Source organism: Centropristis striata, chromosome 22 (genome assembly GCF_030273125.1).
Source record: "Centropristis striata isolate RG_2023a ecotype Rhode Island chromosome 22, C.striata_1.0, whole genome shotgun sequence".
Lineage (NCBI taxonomy): Eukaryota > Metazoa > Chordata > Actinopteri > Perciformes > Serranidae > Centropristis > Centropristis striata.
The window spans coordinates 7772600-7788299 of NC_081538.1; the positions used below are offsets into that span (position 1 = coordinate 7772600).

The following is a 15700-nucleotide window of genomic DNA, read 5'->3' on the forward strand; positions in this document are numbered from 1 at the left end:
ACCTGCTTCCTCAATAACGTCCACCTTAGTAGGGGTGGTGTGGGAGAGCCAGCTATCAGTAAATTATAATGTGCATGTAATAACAGTGAGTAAACAGATGGAATGTTGAAAAATGTTGAAATGGCACCTATTTTTCTTAAGACATCTCAGGGTGTTTGTCAACTGCTTTGTAACTTGATTGTTGATTCACTGTAAACATTTTCAAAATGTACATGTACTTCTTTACAGTAAAAGGGAAACATTTGGAAGCCTTGTCATACATACATTATTATACTATGGATTTATTGGTCCAGCCCACATGAGATCACAATGGGCTGTATGTGGCCCCTCAGCTAAAATGAGTTTCACCCCTCTGGCGTAGATTCTCGACAGCATCATTTCTTTCAGAACTGAACAGTTTTTCTTCAATAAGACAACAGCAAAAAAAAGCACTGAAGGCTTTGGCTCTTCTCCCCAGTGGTTACAACACGGACAGGGTGTGACGGTGATAGACAAATGACTCATCCAGTCACCTCCCAGAGATTTGTTTTTTGGGTCTGCCATTTTCCAAACAGTCTGAGCAACGGTCCAGTCCTAATATACCTCAACATGTGTCAATATTGTACTAAAGCCAACACTTCAGACGCCTTAACGTGTGCACGTGAGAATGAAAAAGCCTGTCTCATCGCTCTCTCTTGGTAATTCATGGACTGCTGGAATTGTGAATCGAAGCAGCTGTTAAACTGAAAATTCATCATCATAAAGTAAATAATTATTTGTACACTGAGACGAGCCTGCACATGGGCATAAAATGCCCCCCATACACACACACACACACACACACACACACACATACTAACTTGTCCACTCATACTGCATTCACAGACAAGACACTCACTCACGAAAATAATATTTGTAGGTTTTAAAGTCAGCCTATCCCTGTGAGACACCAGCCCTCTGCCCAAATCGGGGGATGTTGCACTCATGTGGATAACACAATATGTCATTCCTGGAAGCTAGGAAGAACTGGGGAACAGTTCCACGTCATGATGAATTTGTACAGCCATGTGCCATTGAGAAGATCAATTCCATTGCTTCTTCAAAAACATTCTCTTTAAGAACATCATTCTTTAAAAATGTAGATGAACTGTAGTTCACCAGAGGGAAAGACGTCTGAATATTTTGTGAGGTAGTAACAACAGAAGAATTTTTACAGGACAAATGCATTATGTTGTATTCAGGACTTCACTACACATAATGCTCTGTGAGCAGAGGAGAAAAAGGCCAAGTTGTGTACCCTTTGTTACCATGAGCTAAAGTGTATGTGTTACAGTGTGGTGTGATTGTTTGATGTTAAGTCCAGAGTGTCTTCTTGTCATTTTGAAAGTAGTTAGACAAAGCTATGACATGGATGGTGTGGTGCCTGACTAACAGACATTGATGGAATAACACCTACTGAGGCTTATCAGACCACGGCAGAGCTACTATCTTGTTTCCATTCCTGTGTGTGGCACACAGCCTGAAACACACACACACACACACACACACAGCTGAGGAGAGAGTCTCAGGATGCAGCACACAGAGACACTGCTTTCTGTTCTCTCCTCCTAAACAGCTGCAAAGCACAAAAGATGTGAAATGCTGCCATGAATGAATTACAGTCGAATCCTCTTACCAAGTAAATATTTATTGATGCCACACACACACACGCACACACGCACAAAGCCTTGCAACAACAATCTGAGCTGATTCATGTTGCGATGGTAATGACTGTATCCCCTCTCTGTGCTCGGTGTAGCATGATCCTGCTTTGATTTGAACTTACAGGCTACAAACTAAAGGCAGCAAATGCAGGCAGAAACACGTCTGCTGCACCAGCTGCAGCAAAAACCTACAGAGCCTCGAGCCAGCGCTGCTGTTTGCTTTAGCCGAGCCTGCACGGTGAGCCCCCAGCTTCTCCGGCCCAGTCCCTGCTGCTGAATAATTGAGATACACAACATACACAGAGAAATGAGCGAGAAAGAAAGAGAATGCGTAAGCTGGCATGCTGAGAGAGGCTGCAGGTATACACTGCAGTGTGAGGGGGTGTTTTCTTTTGAGAAATCTTTTTCAGAACAATTGACATTTCAAGGTTCTTTACCACGTTTACTGAGGTTTAAACAAGCTGCAAATCCGGGGCTGATGTATGGTTTACTACTATTTATGTTGTTCTTTTGGGTATCCACGGAGCTTTAAAAGTGTGCACACAGTAGAATAATTTGTGCACACAATATATTAAATCCCTACCTTGTTCAGACTTGTTATTTCAGGATAATAGCAAGGCCCTGGCCTACCCATAGGGAGCAGTGACTTGGATCAGTGGATGACCCGCTCTACCTCCTGAGCTACAGCCGCCCACGTCAAAGCCACAAACACATGGACACATTTCCCTAATGGAGCGTGACATGTTAATGCACTTAATGTTGTTCTTCGGTCCAACATCCTGTTTTGCTTTAGGCATGTAAAGAGTAGGGGCATGTTACTATTTTTCTTCAGCCCCCCACATATTTAGAAAATTGGAAAAAATAAATGTTATTAAAGGTGGCAAAACTTTTTATTTCAGCAAAGTATTTTGGTACTCTTTCCACCCCTTGGTGAAGTCGAGGAGAATGCCTTGCTTCAGCCTGGTAATAATGGAATTATTAGAGTGCGTGTAAACACACTGAATGGATTGATCTAGATGAGATTTGCAGAAGGAGGAATGCTTATCATCCCTGCTCATACAAAAAAATGAAGTACAACAACTCCAAATTCTGCAAACACCTCCCAACCTGAATGACAGAAGGTACTTTTGAATAAAGTGATAGAGCATGCAGGAGAAAAATGGTAAAAGAAGAGGTTATTAACGGAAAGCCGAGCAAGTCATTGTCCTTCCCGAGGACGCCTCCTGTCTCTCGTTTCTGGCTGGCTAAGCCAATAAACATCCAATTTTCCCTTGGGTTTGTCATGAAAGCGGCGGCTGATTGCGCTCTGGGAGCGGCTAATTTGTCAATTTATGGAGATGGAAAAATCTCTCTCAAGGGTTTTGGAGACACAAAGCAGGAAGAGATGAGCTTTTGTGAATGTAAAGTTATAAACTAGTGGTACTGCAGCGTGGGTTGTGCAACTGTGGGTGAAAGCAAGGACAACTACTTTTAACAGGCAGGGACACGTGACCTGTTGACCACTAATTTGACCCGTTACACTGCTCTTGATTGGTGATGAACAGCATGATGGTGACTCATGTGTGTTATCTGCTTGTTATACCACTTCACTGAAGGTACATGAGCTCAGAGAAATGCTCAAACAAACTTTTTTTAATGATGAGCGCAAAATAAACAAAATCCATTCACCTATTATTAGCAGGCAAAAATCTCAGTCACATTTTCTGAGCAGTTGTCCTTTAAAAGGCCTGTTGCATTATATTTATTGTGAAACAAATGCAGGAAGTGATGGCCACAGCAAACAGAAAACTGAGGCAGACACCAATTTGACATTTAGAAAAGTGACTCCAACTTTCCCATTTTATTTGTCACATCTGTATGTTTGGAAGAAAGAGTTTACCCTGGGAAGGCTTTCAAACATGAGTGGTGGAATTCTTGAAAAAGTACTTTGATCTGACAAATAAACCTGTTTAATTTAACAGCATCATTATTTGTGTGTGTGTGTGTGTGTGTGTGTGTGTGTGTGTCCTCACCGCGATAGTAGAAGAGGCACATGTCGGACAAAACGAACCACCTCTTCTTCCACAGCTTCATGCCAGTGCTGTCCTGCAGGGGTCAAAGGTCATAGAACATCAGTCGGTCAGTCAAAGTGAAGTTAGAGAAAAATACATCTCTCTCTTACACACAGAAACACAAACACACACACACACACACACACACACACACACAGTCCCTCTCCTTTGATCTCCCCTCACTTCCCTTCTCTTGACACCCTCACTGTGTCTCCCTCTGGCTGCTTCTATTAACCAGCTTCTATCTCCCCCTCTGAGACAAATTGCTCTGTTTTATCTCTTCATAACGCAGTAACAAATTTGTCTCTGTGGTGCTTGGGGCGGAGGCCTGCGCTTTGTTCTCTAAGCTCCTGCTCTGGATTTTTTTATACCTTCCCTGGTGCTGGAATGACTGCAGCGACAACACCATGATTTTTGAGAATATTCGCTCACGGTTTGCATCGAGACTTGTTTAGCTACACTACCTTCTTTCATACTGCGTTTCCACAAAAGTGCCATAACGAGCTCTGCCGGCATTTCGCCTTAGGATAATCATACTCATTCCACAACGATATCACACTGACGTCCCCATTCTGGGAATTCACATTGCAATCCGGCATTGTGGAACAAAGTGGGAGAAGACGGTAGTGCTTTAGCTGCAACAGCGGCAGTGTGTGTACAATAATCGGCAGCGGCAAAGTACAATAATCACAAAAGAACTGCACATTGTGCTGTAGAGATGCTATATACTCAAGCAAGTGTTCGGCATTTTGCTGAATATGATTCGATTACTGTCGGACTCAAGTGAGAGGCGTGTTTCTCATGATAAGGTCCACTTCCTTTCTTATTTCCTGAGTTTTGGTCGCACAAATAATGTACGTCATGTGTATTCCATCACATTGATTTGGCCTCAACAGCCAATTTAACGCCTCCCTTACTACCTCTGAAGGCGGTACAGAGCCGGGATTACTTGGTCCCACCATTACGCCTCTGGGACGTTCAGATTGATGGCGAAACGTCCGCGCGGCTTGAAACTGCAGTCTGAAAGGGCTACTGTTGCCATTTCTCCTGTGAGGGAACAGGTCTGTGGGGAAGAGAGGGAGCTCTGCTGGTGTGAGGTGAATCGATTCTTGTCTCTATGTGAATGTGGTGAGGCTGAGGCTGAGATGGAGTTAATTGACAGTGCCTTGAACTGGGATCTGAAAGCTGAGTTAAACAGTGCTTGATGGGGCTGCCTTCAGGGGGCACACAGTGGTCAGTGTCCACAGAGCAATTGAAAAATTGACCCATAGAGCAGCTCTGTGGGGTGAAGAAAATTGCTCAGTTTACAATGAGTTTGTGGCAAGGTAATGAGAAAACAAGCTTAACCTCAAGCCAGGTTAGTTTACGTCCAGCCAGGCACGTAACAGAGACGACTCGCCCATTTACTCCGTTTCCACAGGCACCATTCAACTCTGGACTCATCTGCCATTTAGTTTCATTCATTCAGCCTGACATGTGCCTCATCTGCACTGCATGGTTTGACTGGACACCACTGGACTCAACTCACTGCTGTACCAGGTGCTTTTCTCTAGTTTTTGTTTTTCCACAGCAGATAGTGTAGGCCCCATTCTTGATCACACTACATGAAAGCACTGTGACATCACAGGGGTGGCTGTGGGTTGGTGGTTCGATCCCTGACCGTCACAGCCTACATGTCGAAGTGTCCTTGTCCTCCAGGATACTGAACCCCAAATTACTCCCCATGCTGCGTTCATTGGTGTGTGAATGAATTCCCAATGGTGGCAGGTGCCACCGTTTAGGGTAGCCTCTGCCACCAGTATGAATGTGTGTGTGAAAGGGTGAATGAGTGTAGTCTGTAGTGTAAAGTGCTTTGAGTGGTCGCAAAGTGACTAGAAAAGCGCTATATAAGTGCAAGTTACCATCACTTTGTCAACAGCACAGTTCTAGTCCAAATCTGGGTTTAGTTAATAAATTTGCCATAAAAATATCAGGATATATATCATATATCAATATTCAGCCTAAATATATCGGGATATGACTTTTGGTCCATATCGCCCAGCCCTGCTCCCACACAAAAAAACACATCCCACAATCTTTGAATTGAATGCACTTCCTCCTGTACCTGTTTGTAAAGCCAGTTGCTCCTGACCACCGGGGCGTTGGGGTTCCTCTTGATGGAGTTTGACCTCTTTCCAAAATTGTGAATTTTTTTGGAAGACCTAGAGGGCTGTGGAAACACATGCATGGGTAATATGAAAAAAAATGGGTAAATTTAGAGATGTTTTACAAATATGTTGTATTCCTTTCTAAAGAAAAAACGTTTACACATGTAATTTTACATTTTAGAGAAAAAATCAATCGACAAAAACAGCTCAGAGTATACAGTCATGGAAAAAAATATAAGACCATCCATTTTCTGCAGTTTCTTGTTCATTTTAATGCCTGGTACAACTAAAAGTGCAGACAAATATAATGATAACAACAAAAATAGCTCATAAGATTTGAATTTATCTAGCCATTTTCCAGGGTTTTCTAACCAAAACCATTATCAAGAAAACCATTGAAAATGGCCAGATATCAGCTCTTAAATTAAACTCTTATGAGCTATTTTTTGTTGTTATCATTACATTTGTCCAAAAAATGTACTTAGTATTTAGTTATACCAGGCACGAACATGAACAATAAACTGAAGAAAACAAGGGTGGTCTAATATTTTTTTCCATGACTGTATGTGTCTGGTTTCATCTTGCATCTCCTACAGAGAGAACACAGCAGAGGACTCCAGAGATACAGAGGGAGAAAACATAACGCTACTCTCCGCTGATCTCAACACAACAATCTGACGTGACAAGGCTTTGGTGCATTGGTTGTAAAGAGCAGCGTTTCAAGCAGCTATAAAAAGCAACAACACAGGCTGATGTATTCAGCTCATCAAACTATGCATATTCCACATCCCCCATACATCATGCCTGCCTTACTGAAAAATGCAGCAGTGCTTAATGTCACTCAATAGCAGGAAGATACAAGGAGTTCTTTGCTTAAGTCTAAATCAAAGACAACTAGGATGAAATTACTATGAATCCATTTATTCATTAGAGCCAAGTTCTCTGATGTTTTTGGTGATGGTTCACTTGTTAACATATTTTTCCAGCCAAGAAAGCCGAGCTTTGTCTGGACAGGCTGAAATTAGCATCCTGAGTACCATGTGGTTAGGATTCATTTTGGGTACTAAACCTTGTGCTAGAGGGTGTTGTATGCTGTATCCAGATTGCAAAGCCCTTTATCTCAGAGAAGGTATTGGCATCATATGAAATCAGAACACCGAAGGAATCCATTGGTACCAAGTCATGGTCTTCATTCATTTCAAATGGAATGTCTTGATCTCTGACTTCAACATATTAGAATGAATGGCCACTTTATGTTCATCCAGTCAGAAACCACACAGTTTTTCTCATGCAGTGTCAATGTGTTATTTTGGAAGATGGATATTTCTGCATACTGGGGTCCCTAGACAGTCTTGGAATTGCAAAAACTGGGTACACTGCAAAAAAGCAAACTTGTATTCTTTGGCCTAAAACAGTGATTTAATTTGGTAATACTTGGAAATATAAATTACTGACATTTAGGGCAATAATGTAAGTTAGCACAACAAAGAAACTCAGTTGTATGCTCAAAAACAAGTTTGTGAGTTGTTGTTACTTATATCTTTAAGTTGGGGTTCAAAACAAGGGACAGTAGTTCTGCTAACTCTTATTTCTTTGTTGTGAAATTCGGTCATTAGCGAAAGCTAGCGGCTAACTGCGTGTGATGCCTAGGGCTGGGCGATTTATCAACATAAAAAATATATCAATACATTTTTAAATGTGATATGGAATTAGACCATATCGCATATATTGATGTAGTTCTTTTTTTCTTTCTTTATGTATAAATGCTGCCCTTACTAGGGTTTGTCATATTTAGTTATTTTGTAATGTTTGTTATTCTTTTCTCATAAATATATTTATTTTTAAGAAAGTTTGGCCTATTTTAGTTCATAGGCAATTTTTATTATTTTCTTTAAAATTAATTTTAATGTGCACTTCATGGAGCTTTGATTTAAAAAAAAAATGGTACTCCTGTTGTTATACAGTATTTATGTTCACTTAAATAAACAGTTTCAATAAAACTACTTGTGACATGTCATATTTGGCTTTGACTTTGACTGAAACATTTGCTCTCACTTTGTAATAAAAATATATGGATATATTGTATATTGATATTCAGCCTAAATATATCGGGATATGACTTTTGGTCCATATCGCCCAACCCTAGTCATGCCCATAGTAGCTATATGGTTGTTATGAGATATCAATTCAGTGATAACAATCCATTACCTTTGATGCGAAGGCACAATACCAATAGATGTCTCTATTTTTAAGACAACCTTCTTTTTTTTAAATTCCCACTTTCATACTCATATTAATTGTTTTAATTATTTAATTTAAAAAAAATAGTTGTATATAATAGTGCTTTCTTTCATTTATATATCTGGGAGGAGTAAGTAATAAAACTGATAACAATAAAAAGTCATAAAATTACTAAAAAAAATAAAAATCAAATAAAAACATTTTTTAGTTGCTTTTGAGTTGATATAAATGTAACTGTTAAATGAGTTTATGATATCATCTCATATCAATGAATTTAATTAAAATCATATTGTGGCAGACTTTATTACAAGTTAATATTGTATTGTTGTCCATAGAATTGATATTTTAGCGTCTTGTGATGAAACGTGTGATTTAATCCCCATAATAGTAGCACTTTATTGCAGTGAGACCATTTCTTGGAACCTGAGCTGTATAAAGTGAGCTGCTGTGACTTCTAGGATAATCACAGCCTTACGGACCACAAACAATGATTCCAAAATGTCAAAGAGACCAAATCACAGCATGGATCCTTCTGTGTTCCTCAAGGTCTTGGTGTCTTAATGTGTATTCTGTAAGGATTTTTATCAGCTCTGCATTGGTCAAGTATGATAAAATCTTGCAGCAAATATTTAAAATATAATATCAACTACAGCCAAAAATCCATCTACAGATTCATCACTTCATCATCCAGTGTCGCTACAGTCTTCTAAATCAGCTATCCTCAACCAATCATTTTGTGTCTTTTTTTGATCATTTTGTGGTCAATTTGTGTCTCTTTTTTTGGTCATTTTGTGTCTTTTTTTAGGTCATTTTGTGTCTTTTTTTGATCATTTTGTGGTCAATTTGTGTCTTTCTTGATCATTTTGTGGACAATTTGTGTATTTTCTTTGGTCATTTTGTGTCTTTTCTGGTTATTTTGTGTCTTTTTTGCTCAATTTGTGTCTTTTTTGATCATTTTGTGGTCCATTCGTGTCTTTTTTGGTCATTTTGTTTCCTTTTTTTGGTCATTTTGTTTCTTTTTTGGGTGATCTGAACTGTGCGTGTGAGATTGTGTTCAGTGAGTGGGGGTCACGGACAACATGCATGTTAAATTGGTGGTCGTGACTCAAAAAGGTTGAGAACTGTTCTAAATCACTGAATAAAACTTAGTGAAAAACTTATTGGAAAAAAATGGAGGCTCTGCCTTTTTTCTACCTGTTGCCATGGTGAATCGTAGTATCAGGGCTCCATTGATGATGGCCTTTATTTCAGGTTTAACCTATTCAAAAATGACTGAAGTTGTTCCGATGAGCTGTTCTGGAATTGAAAACTCAGTTTTCCACGGGTTGTCGACTCTGAGTTCAGGGTTGGGCTCAGAGTTTGCTCAACCTGCTTTCTGAAGTACACCCCTGATCTAGAACTGTGTTTAAACCGCTCAACAGAACTATGATTAGATTTAGGGCATGGATGGATGGAGACTGACCCGTGTGGATGAGGTGGAGGTGTTGGTGGTGGCAGTTGTGATGGTAGTGGCTGGGCTGCCAGGGAAGGTGCTGTAATCGGAGCCACCCGTGTAGTTTGACGCCTCGCTCATGGTGCTCATGGGACGTTCCTTCTTGTCACTGCTGCTGCTCTGCTCTGATGAAGCCTTAGGAGCTGGCCTGCCACAGGGCGAGAGATATAGAGAGACAAAGAGAGATGGAGTGAGTCAGACAGTTGACTTCTGTAGTAAATAAAAATAGTACATATAACTTTTTTTTTTAAAGATATTTTTTGGGGCATTGTGTAGCTTTATTGAGAGTAGAGATAATGAAAGTGAAAGGGGGAGACAGAGGGGAAGACATGCGGGAAAGGGCTCCGAGCCAGATTCGAACCCGGGCCGCCCGCTTACGAGGACTGGGCCTCTGTGGTATGCACTCTACCAGGTGTGCCACCGGGAACGTCTAGTACATATAACTTTTGTTTGTAAATGGGAAAGAGAAAGGCAGAAAGGGTATCAGGGATTGACTCTGCAATATAGGAAAAGGCCCTTTTATTTTATTATTTTTTGTTTGTTTGGTATTTACAGTTAAGGAACAACCAAATGTGCAAGAGGAAACTGGGTCTTGGCCTTTTTTTTTTCTCCTTGTGGAACAATTTTTTGTTTTTGTTTTTATTTTTCCCTAGTTCAATCTTTTTCTTCCCTCCCTTTTTGGAGAGGTTCTTTGATTTTTAGTAGTTTTTCTTCAGTTTTGGTTTTTGCCTTTTCCCCATAGTTTTCTAAGATAACTTTCATAGCCTGTTTGGTTTCACTCTGTCAGGGGCTTAATAAATAAAGTCTGCCTGAACTGTGATTCCTCTGCGTTTTGAGTCCAGGTCTGACACCTGCTTGTTTTTTTACATTGATAGAATCTGAAAGTGCAATTACGTGTCCAGTTTACCATCTCCAGGACTGGATCCTTGCATTCCTGCTGGCAAACTGTCCATTTGCATGTCAGAGGTCATGCACAGAAAATGCATTACACTCGTGCCAGTAAAGCATTTTGAATTAAATTAAAAAGTTGTCAATGTGTCCTAAGTTAAAGCACTTTTTTCTGTTAAAATAAATGTGATGTCAATGTGTGCAGGCGGATGCGTATCGTAACCAATTGTGCTACCATGATTACAGAAAAGAGTTGCTAATCTCAAAGGCAGAATCTGTCTCCACAACAATCCAGCTACTCAATCAGCCAACCCCCTTCTCATTAAGCAGACTCTATCTTCACTCTCTTAATGACATACTATCTCTGTCAGGGCCATTAAAGAGCGGGAGGATGACAACGAGAGGATGGGTAGAGCGGCTTGAATGAGCGTGAGCATAGAGAAGGCGAGGGAGAGCTGCAGAGACGGAGATAAAGAAAGGGAGAATGTGCGGGAAGAGAGTTGGTCGCATGAATCGCAGCTATTATTCTCTGGGTGTCACCTCCGATACACGCCTCTACGTCCCACCAATTTAAATGGCCTGCCAACTGGGCCTGACAGATTGAACAAGCTCAAAGTTTTCTGCCCCTCGTCGAGGCGAAGGACAATAGCTAATGTGAGAAAAAGAAAGTTCAAGGTCCTAGAGTGTGATTAGTGACAGTCCTGTCTCTGCTCCCAGGGTGAGCCGAATATAAGCAAAGCATGTGATTGAAGCTCATTGTCCATCTTATTATTATTGACAGCACAAAGCTGCCCTGGGTCCTTACACTTTCAACCTCAACCTGGATCCACCTGAAGTGCATGCCTCTGCAGTTCTCTCAGGGTTACAGAGTACTTTAGCCTATTTTAGCGCATTCCATTTATTGTGTTTTCTGGCCCACAAGCCCAGCACACTGCAAAAAAAGAAAAGCTGGGTGAACTCAAAATTTCAAGGCAACAAACTTCGATAAAATTTTGAGTTGGACAATTAAACTAAATATTTTAAGTTTTGTTGTCTGAATTCTGATTTTTGAACTTATAATTTTACATTGTAATAACTTTTAATCCTTACTTCTGCAATGTGCTGAATTGGCACGATTGTAATGCCGCTATGAAATGTCAGCTAATGTTGCGACCACAATTTTGAGTTAGCATTGATACGCTAATGGCTACTCTTGTAGCTGAAACAAGCAGCGCCGCTAGCATCAGTTAGTCGCTAGCATCAGTTAGCCGCTAGTATCAGTTAGCCGCTAGCTTTCGCTTATGACCGAATTTCACCACTTTCTTGCATTTCACAACAAAGAAATAAGAGTTAGCAGAACAATTGCCCCTTGTTGTGAACCCCAACTTAAAGATATAAGTAACAACAACTCACAAACTTGTTTTTGAGCATACAACTGGCTTCCTTTGTTGTGCTAATTCACATTATTGCCCTAAATGTCAATCATTTATATTTCCAAGTTTTACCAACTTAAATCACTGTTTTAGGCAAAAAAAAAATACAAGTTGGCCTTTTTTTGCAGTGCAGGCAGCTGTTTCTAAGGGAAAAACTCTGATGAACTCACTGTACGCTACCTGTCGTTAATATGTCAGATAATGTTAGAAGTGTTCGGCCTGTTGCAGGATTTCAATCCGTTTTTCAGCCTGCCAAAGAAGATGATTTTGCTAGCTTATGTGTTTCATTGTTTAAAACGTAGATTTCAGTTGCCTGTTTGTGTTTGTTGTTAATCTTTTAAATGGGCAGATACAGTCATGGGAAAAAAATATTAGACCATTGTTTTCTTCAATTTCTTGTTCATTTTAATGCCTGGTTAAACTAAAGGTACATTTGTTTGGACAAATATAATGATCACAACAAAAATAGCTCATAAGAGTTTAATTTAAGAGCTGATATCTAGCGATTTTCCATGGTTTTCTTGATAATAACTAAAATTATTATCGACACAGGACTAGCATCCTGACAAACTAAAAAGGGTGCAAGGAAAAGTAACTTGATATGTTATTTTGGTATCATGAAATGATGCTGTGCATGTACGTATAATGTACATTCAGTAATTTACGGTATTTTACCCAAACAATAATCTTTTTTTACTAACCTAAATGTTGTTTCTTTTTCCTAAACTAGTAGTAGTGTTAGCGAAACTGCCGCCGTCCATTTAATGGCGTGATAACTACCTATTGGACAACAGCAGGTGGAGCAGGAACCTTCTAACCCATAAATATGAGGTTGATGACAACTAATGATGGACTTTTAATGGGTTGTTTAATGGAAAATATTTTCTGACCAGATTGTCTCTTACACCTATGAATACACCTGTACCTCTGACTGTGGCCCCAGCTTTCAGATACACACACAGGCTGATGGTGCTGATAAAAACATTGGCTTGTGTCCAAGCTGTATCGCCTGCGACTGTCCCACTCTGTTGATCACATAAGCAGTAAGATAACAGTAATGGCCCCTGGGATCAAATATGGACATCTTTATCTTGCCTCCAGCACTTTTGATTTTATCAAAATGACATCTTACCTGTCTTATAAACTCTTAGTGATCCCACCATACCCTTACATGTTCATTCTTCATCCCACACAGCGTCCATCAAAAACAACACTACAGTTTGTGACTACTGATGTCCAGTGTTTGGGAAAGTTACTTTTAAGACTAAGTTACTAAGTTGCTTTACTAAGTGACTCCACAAATTAACAAAGCAACAAAGTAAGTACTTTCCTCGTTACTGATTTAAATGCGTTTTAAATATGCCGTTTGGTGTGTTGTCACTTCTATTGTAGAGAAATCAATACTACCTCCTCTTAAATGGTAAATGGAATACACTTATATAGCGCTTTTATCCAAAGCGCTTTACACTACACACTACGCTTATTCACCCGTTCACACACACATTCATACTGGTGGCCAAAGCTACCAGGGCACATTGGTGCCACCTGCCGCCATTGGGAATTCATTCACACACCGATGAACGCAGCATCAGGAGCAATTTGGGGTTCAGTATCTTGCTCAAGGATACTTTGACATGTAGGCTACCATGGTCGGGGATCGAACCACCAACATTCCGATCACTGGACGAACACTGAGCCACAGCTGCCTTCTCATAAAAAAAAAAACATTGAAAGCATAACATCTTCAATTCAATGTATTTATTTATCTATTTATCATTAATCCATGATCACAGCATACAAAAAATGTTTCTTATCTGCCACAGTGGAGTGCACATCGCTAAATACAGTTAACTCTGTTTAAGTTACACATTATAGGGGATGATTGTTCGCTTTATTTATACCTCATTTTGCTTAAGCACTTAAATCTCTCTCCTATTTATCACTAATCTCATCTGTGTATTTGTTATTCAGTTCTGTTAGCCACTGAATTGGAAGTGCGGCTCATAACTACAAACCTAACATTAATTACCAAAATGAATGAAAACAGCCTTAACATAGTAACGCGGAATTAATTACTTGATAAGAAAAAGTAATGTGTTACGTTTCTTGTTACAACTAAAAAGTAAACCCTAACACTGCTCATGTCCATAATTGACCAACGTATGATACTTTGATTGACATTGCAATCGATAGTAATGACTTTGAGTAGTTAATTGAAGTACTTTTATACTTTTACTTGAACGAACATTTTGTTTTTGTTTTTTGCTAGCGTCTTTACTGACTTTCTGTAACCAGATTAGCTTGAATACATTCATTATAAAATATTTTTTAGCTGGGCTGGCAGCAATTATATTATATAATTATATACCAGCTGTGTGTGTGTGTGTGTGCGTGCGTGCGTGCGTGCATGCTGTGTAGTGTGCACGCAAAGGCATTTCGCCTTTAGAAAACAGAAAGCCATTGATGCTAGAGGCGACTGTTCTGATATTTCTGACATGGGACTGCTGGCCAGTTGACTGTGAGTGAGAGTAGAGGCCTTCACTCGCCTCTAGTGACAAAAGCCCTACATCTGAAGCAGAGTGACTAACACACACAACAAAAGTCACCCACTGATCACACAGCTAATCTATTCTTCCCTCTTTCTGTCTTTTTAATCCTTCACACCACCTTTTTATCTTGCAGTTGCACTGATATCTTTGTCTTTGTTAACGTTTCCTCTGTAAACTCTTTCCTCTGGCTTCTCTGTTTGTGCTGGTGGTGCGGGCTGGTACTCCATACTGGTACTCAGCAATATAAACAGGAGTGTTTGACACTTTATTTAATACAACATGTGATATAAAATTTGTCCGAGGAATTAAGAGTAGAGATCAGTAGTGCAAAATGACACCAGAAGCTACTCAGGTCCATTCTGAACTGAATGATGGGAATAGCTGAAGGTATATTTCTCACTGATGGAATTCTCTTTAGATGATGAGACAGTCTAAAGCTTTAGCTGGGAGAAAATACTACGTGTCTCCTTTTATACCCCCATATGTGTAGTCCCAGCAGCAGCCTGACACCTGATTTCATTTCATCATATCAGAAGTTATACAAGCTACTGCAGATGGAAACGAGGATTTCATTTGATTTGGAAAGCAACAAAGAAGCATGAGATCCTATAACATAGAGGTATTCAGAGAGGAAACTTTAACTTTTCACACTGTATGCTGGCATGCCATTAATCATCCAAAATAGCATTTGTGCATTAGTGTTGCATAGCGGCTTATCAAGCAATTCACACAGTGAATCTGAAAAAAGTCGGAAAAAAAGTTAAAGTTAGCAAGAGGCCGACAGAGTACTGAAGCCTTGAATAGAAGATGAATGGAGCTGAAGACAAAGCTGCAAGAGTCGCCTGGACACTTTGTGTGTTATTCTTAGCTGTTTTTTGCTGGCATAGTGAGTTTTTACCAGTTTGAATTTACTAAAATAGAACGAACATCTTGTTTGGTGCCGTCTAACAGAGTTCCATGAGAAGATCAATATCATGTGTCCAGTATAGACACAGACGTCTAGCTGGTTTATCACGTACTGGAAGGGTGGACAACTAGCCTAGCTCCAAGTCTTTCAATAACACGTCTTGTTACTTCCCATTAAAAAGCTGTCTGTTTATTGGAGATGGTAAACCTTAACATTGAGCTATTTTTTTTTGTAAAAGTGAATGTTTGAAAACACTTCAGATATGGGAGCATTCCATTTGGCTAATGTGGCTCCTTGCTTCCAGGGCTGTGAGAGAGGAGCTGTATTTAGT

General features: G+C 39.9%; 1 protein-coding gene across 1 annotated transcript in view; it reads right to left on the reverse strand.

Annotated features, from left to right (window-relative positions):
- The window catches only part of LOC131960517 (pleckstrin homology domain-containing family A member 5-like), a 241091-nt gene that overhangs the window by 60522 nt on the left and 164869 nt on the right, over window positions 1-15700 (reverse strand). The window contains exons 6-8 of the mRNA XM_059325753.1: window positions 9584-9761; window positions 5838-5942; window positions 3695-3767 (exon numbers count right to left, since the gene is read on the reverse strand). Of these exons, the coding sequence (XP_059181736.1) occupies window positions 3695-3767; window positions 5838-5942; window positions 9584-9761 (356 nt within the window). The remainder of the gene's footprint in view (window positions 1-3694; window positions 3768-5837; window positions 5943-9583; window positions 9762-15700) is intronic.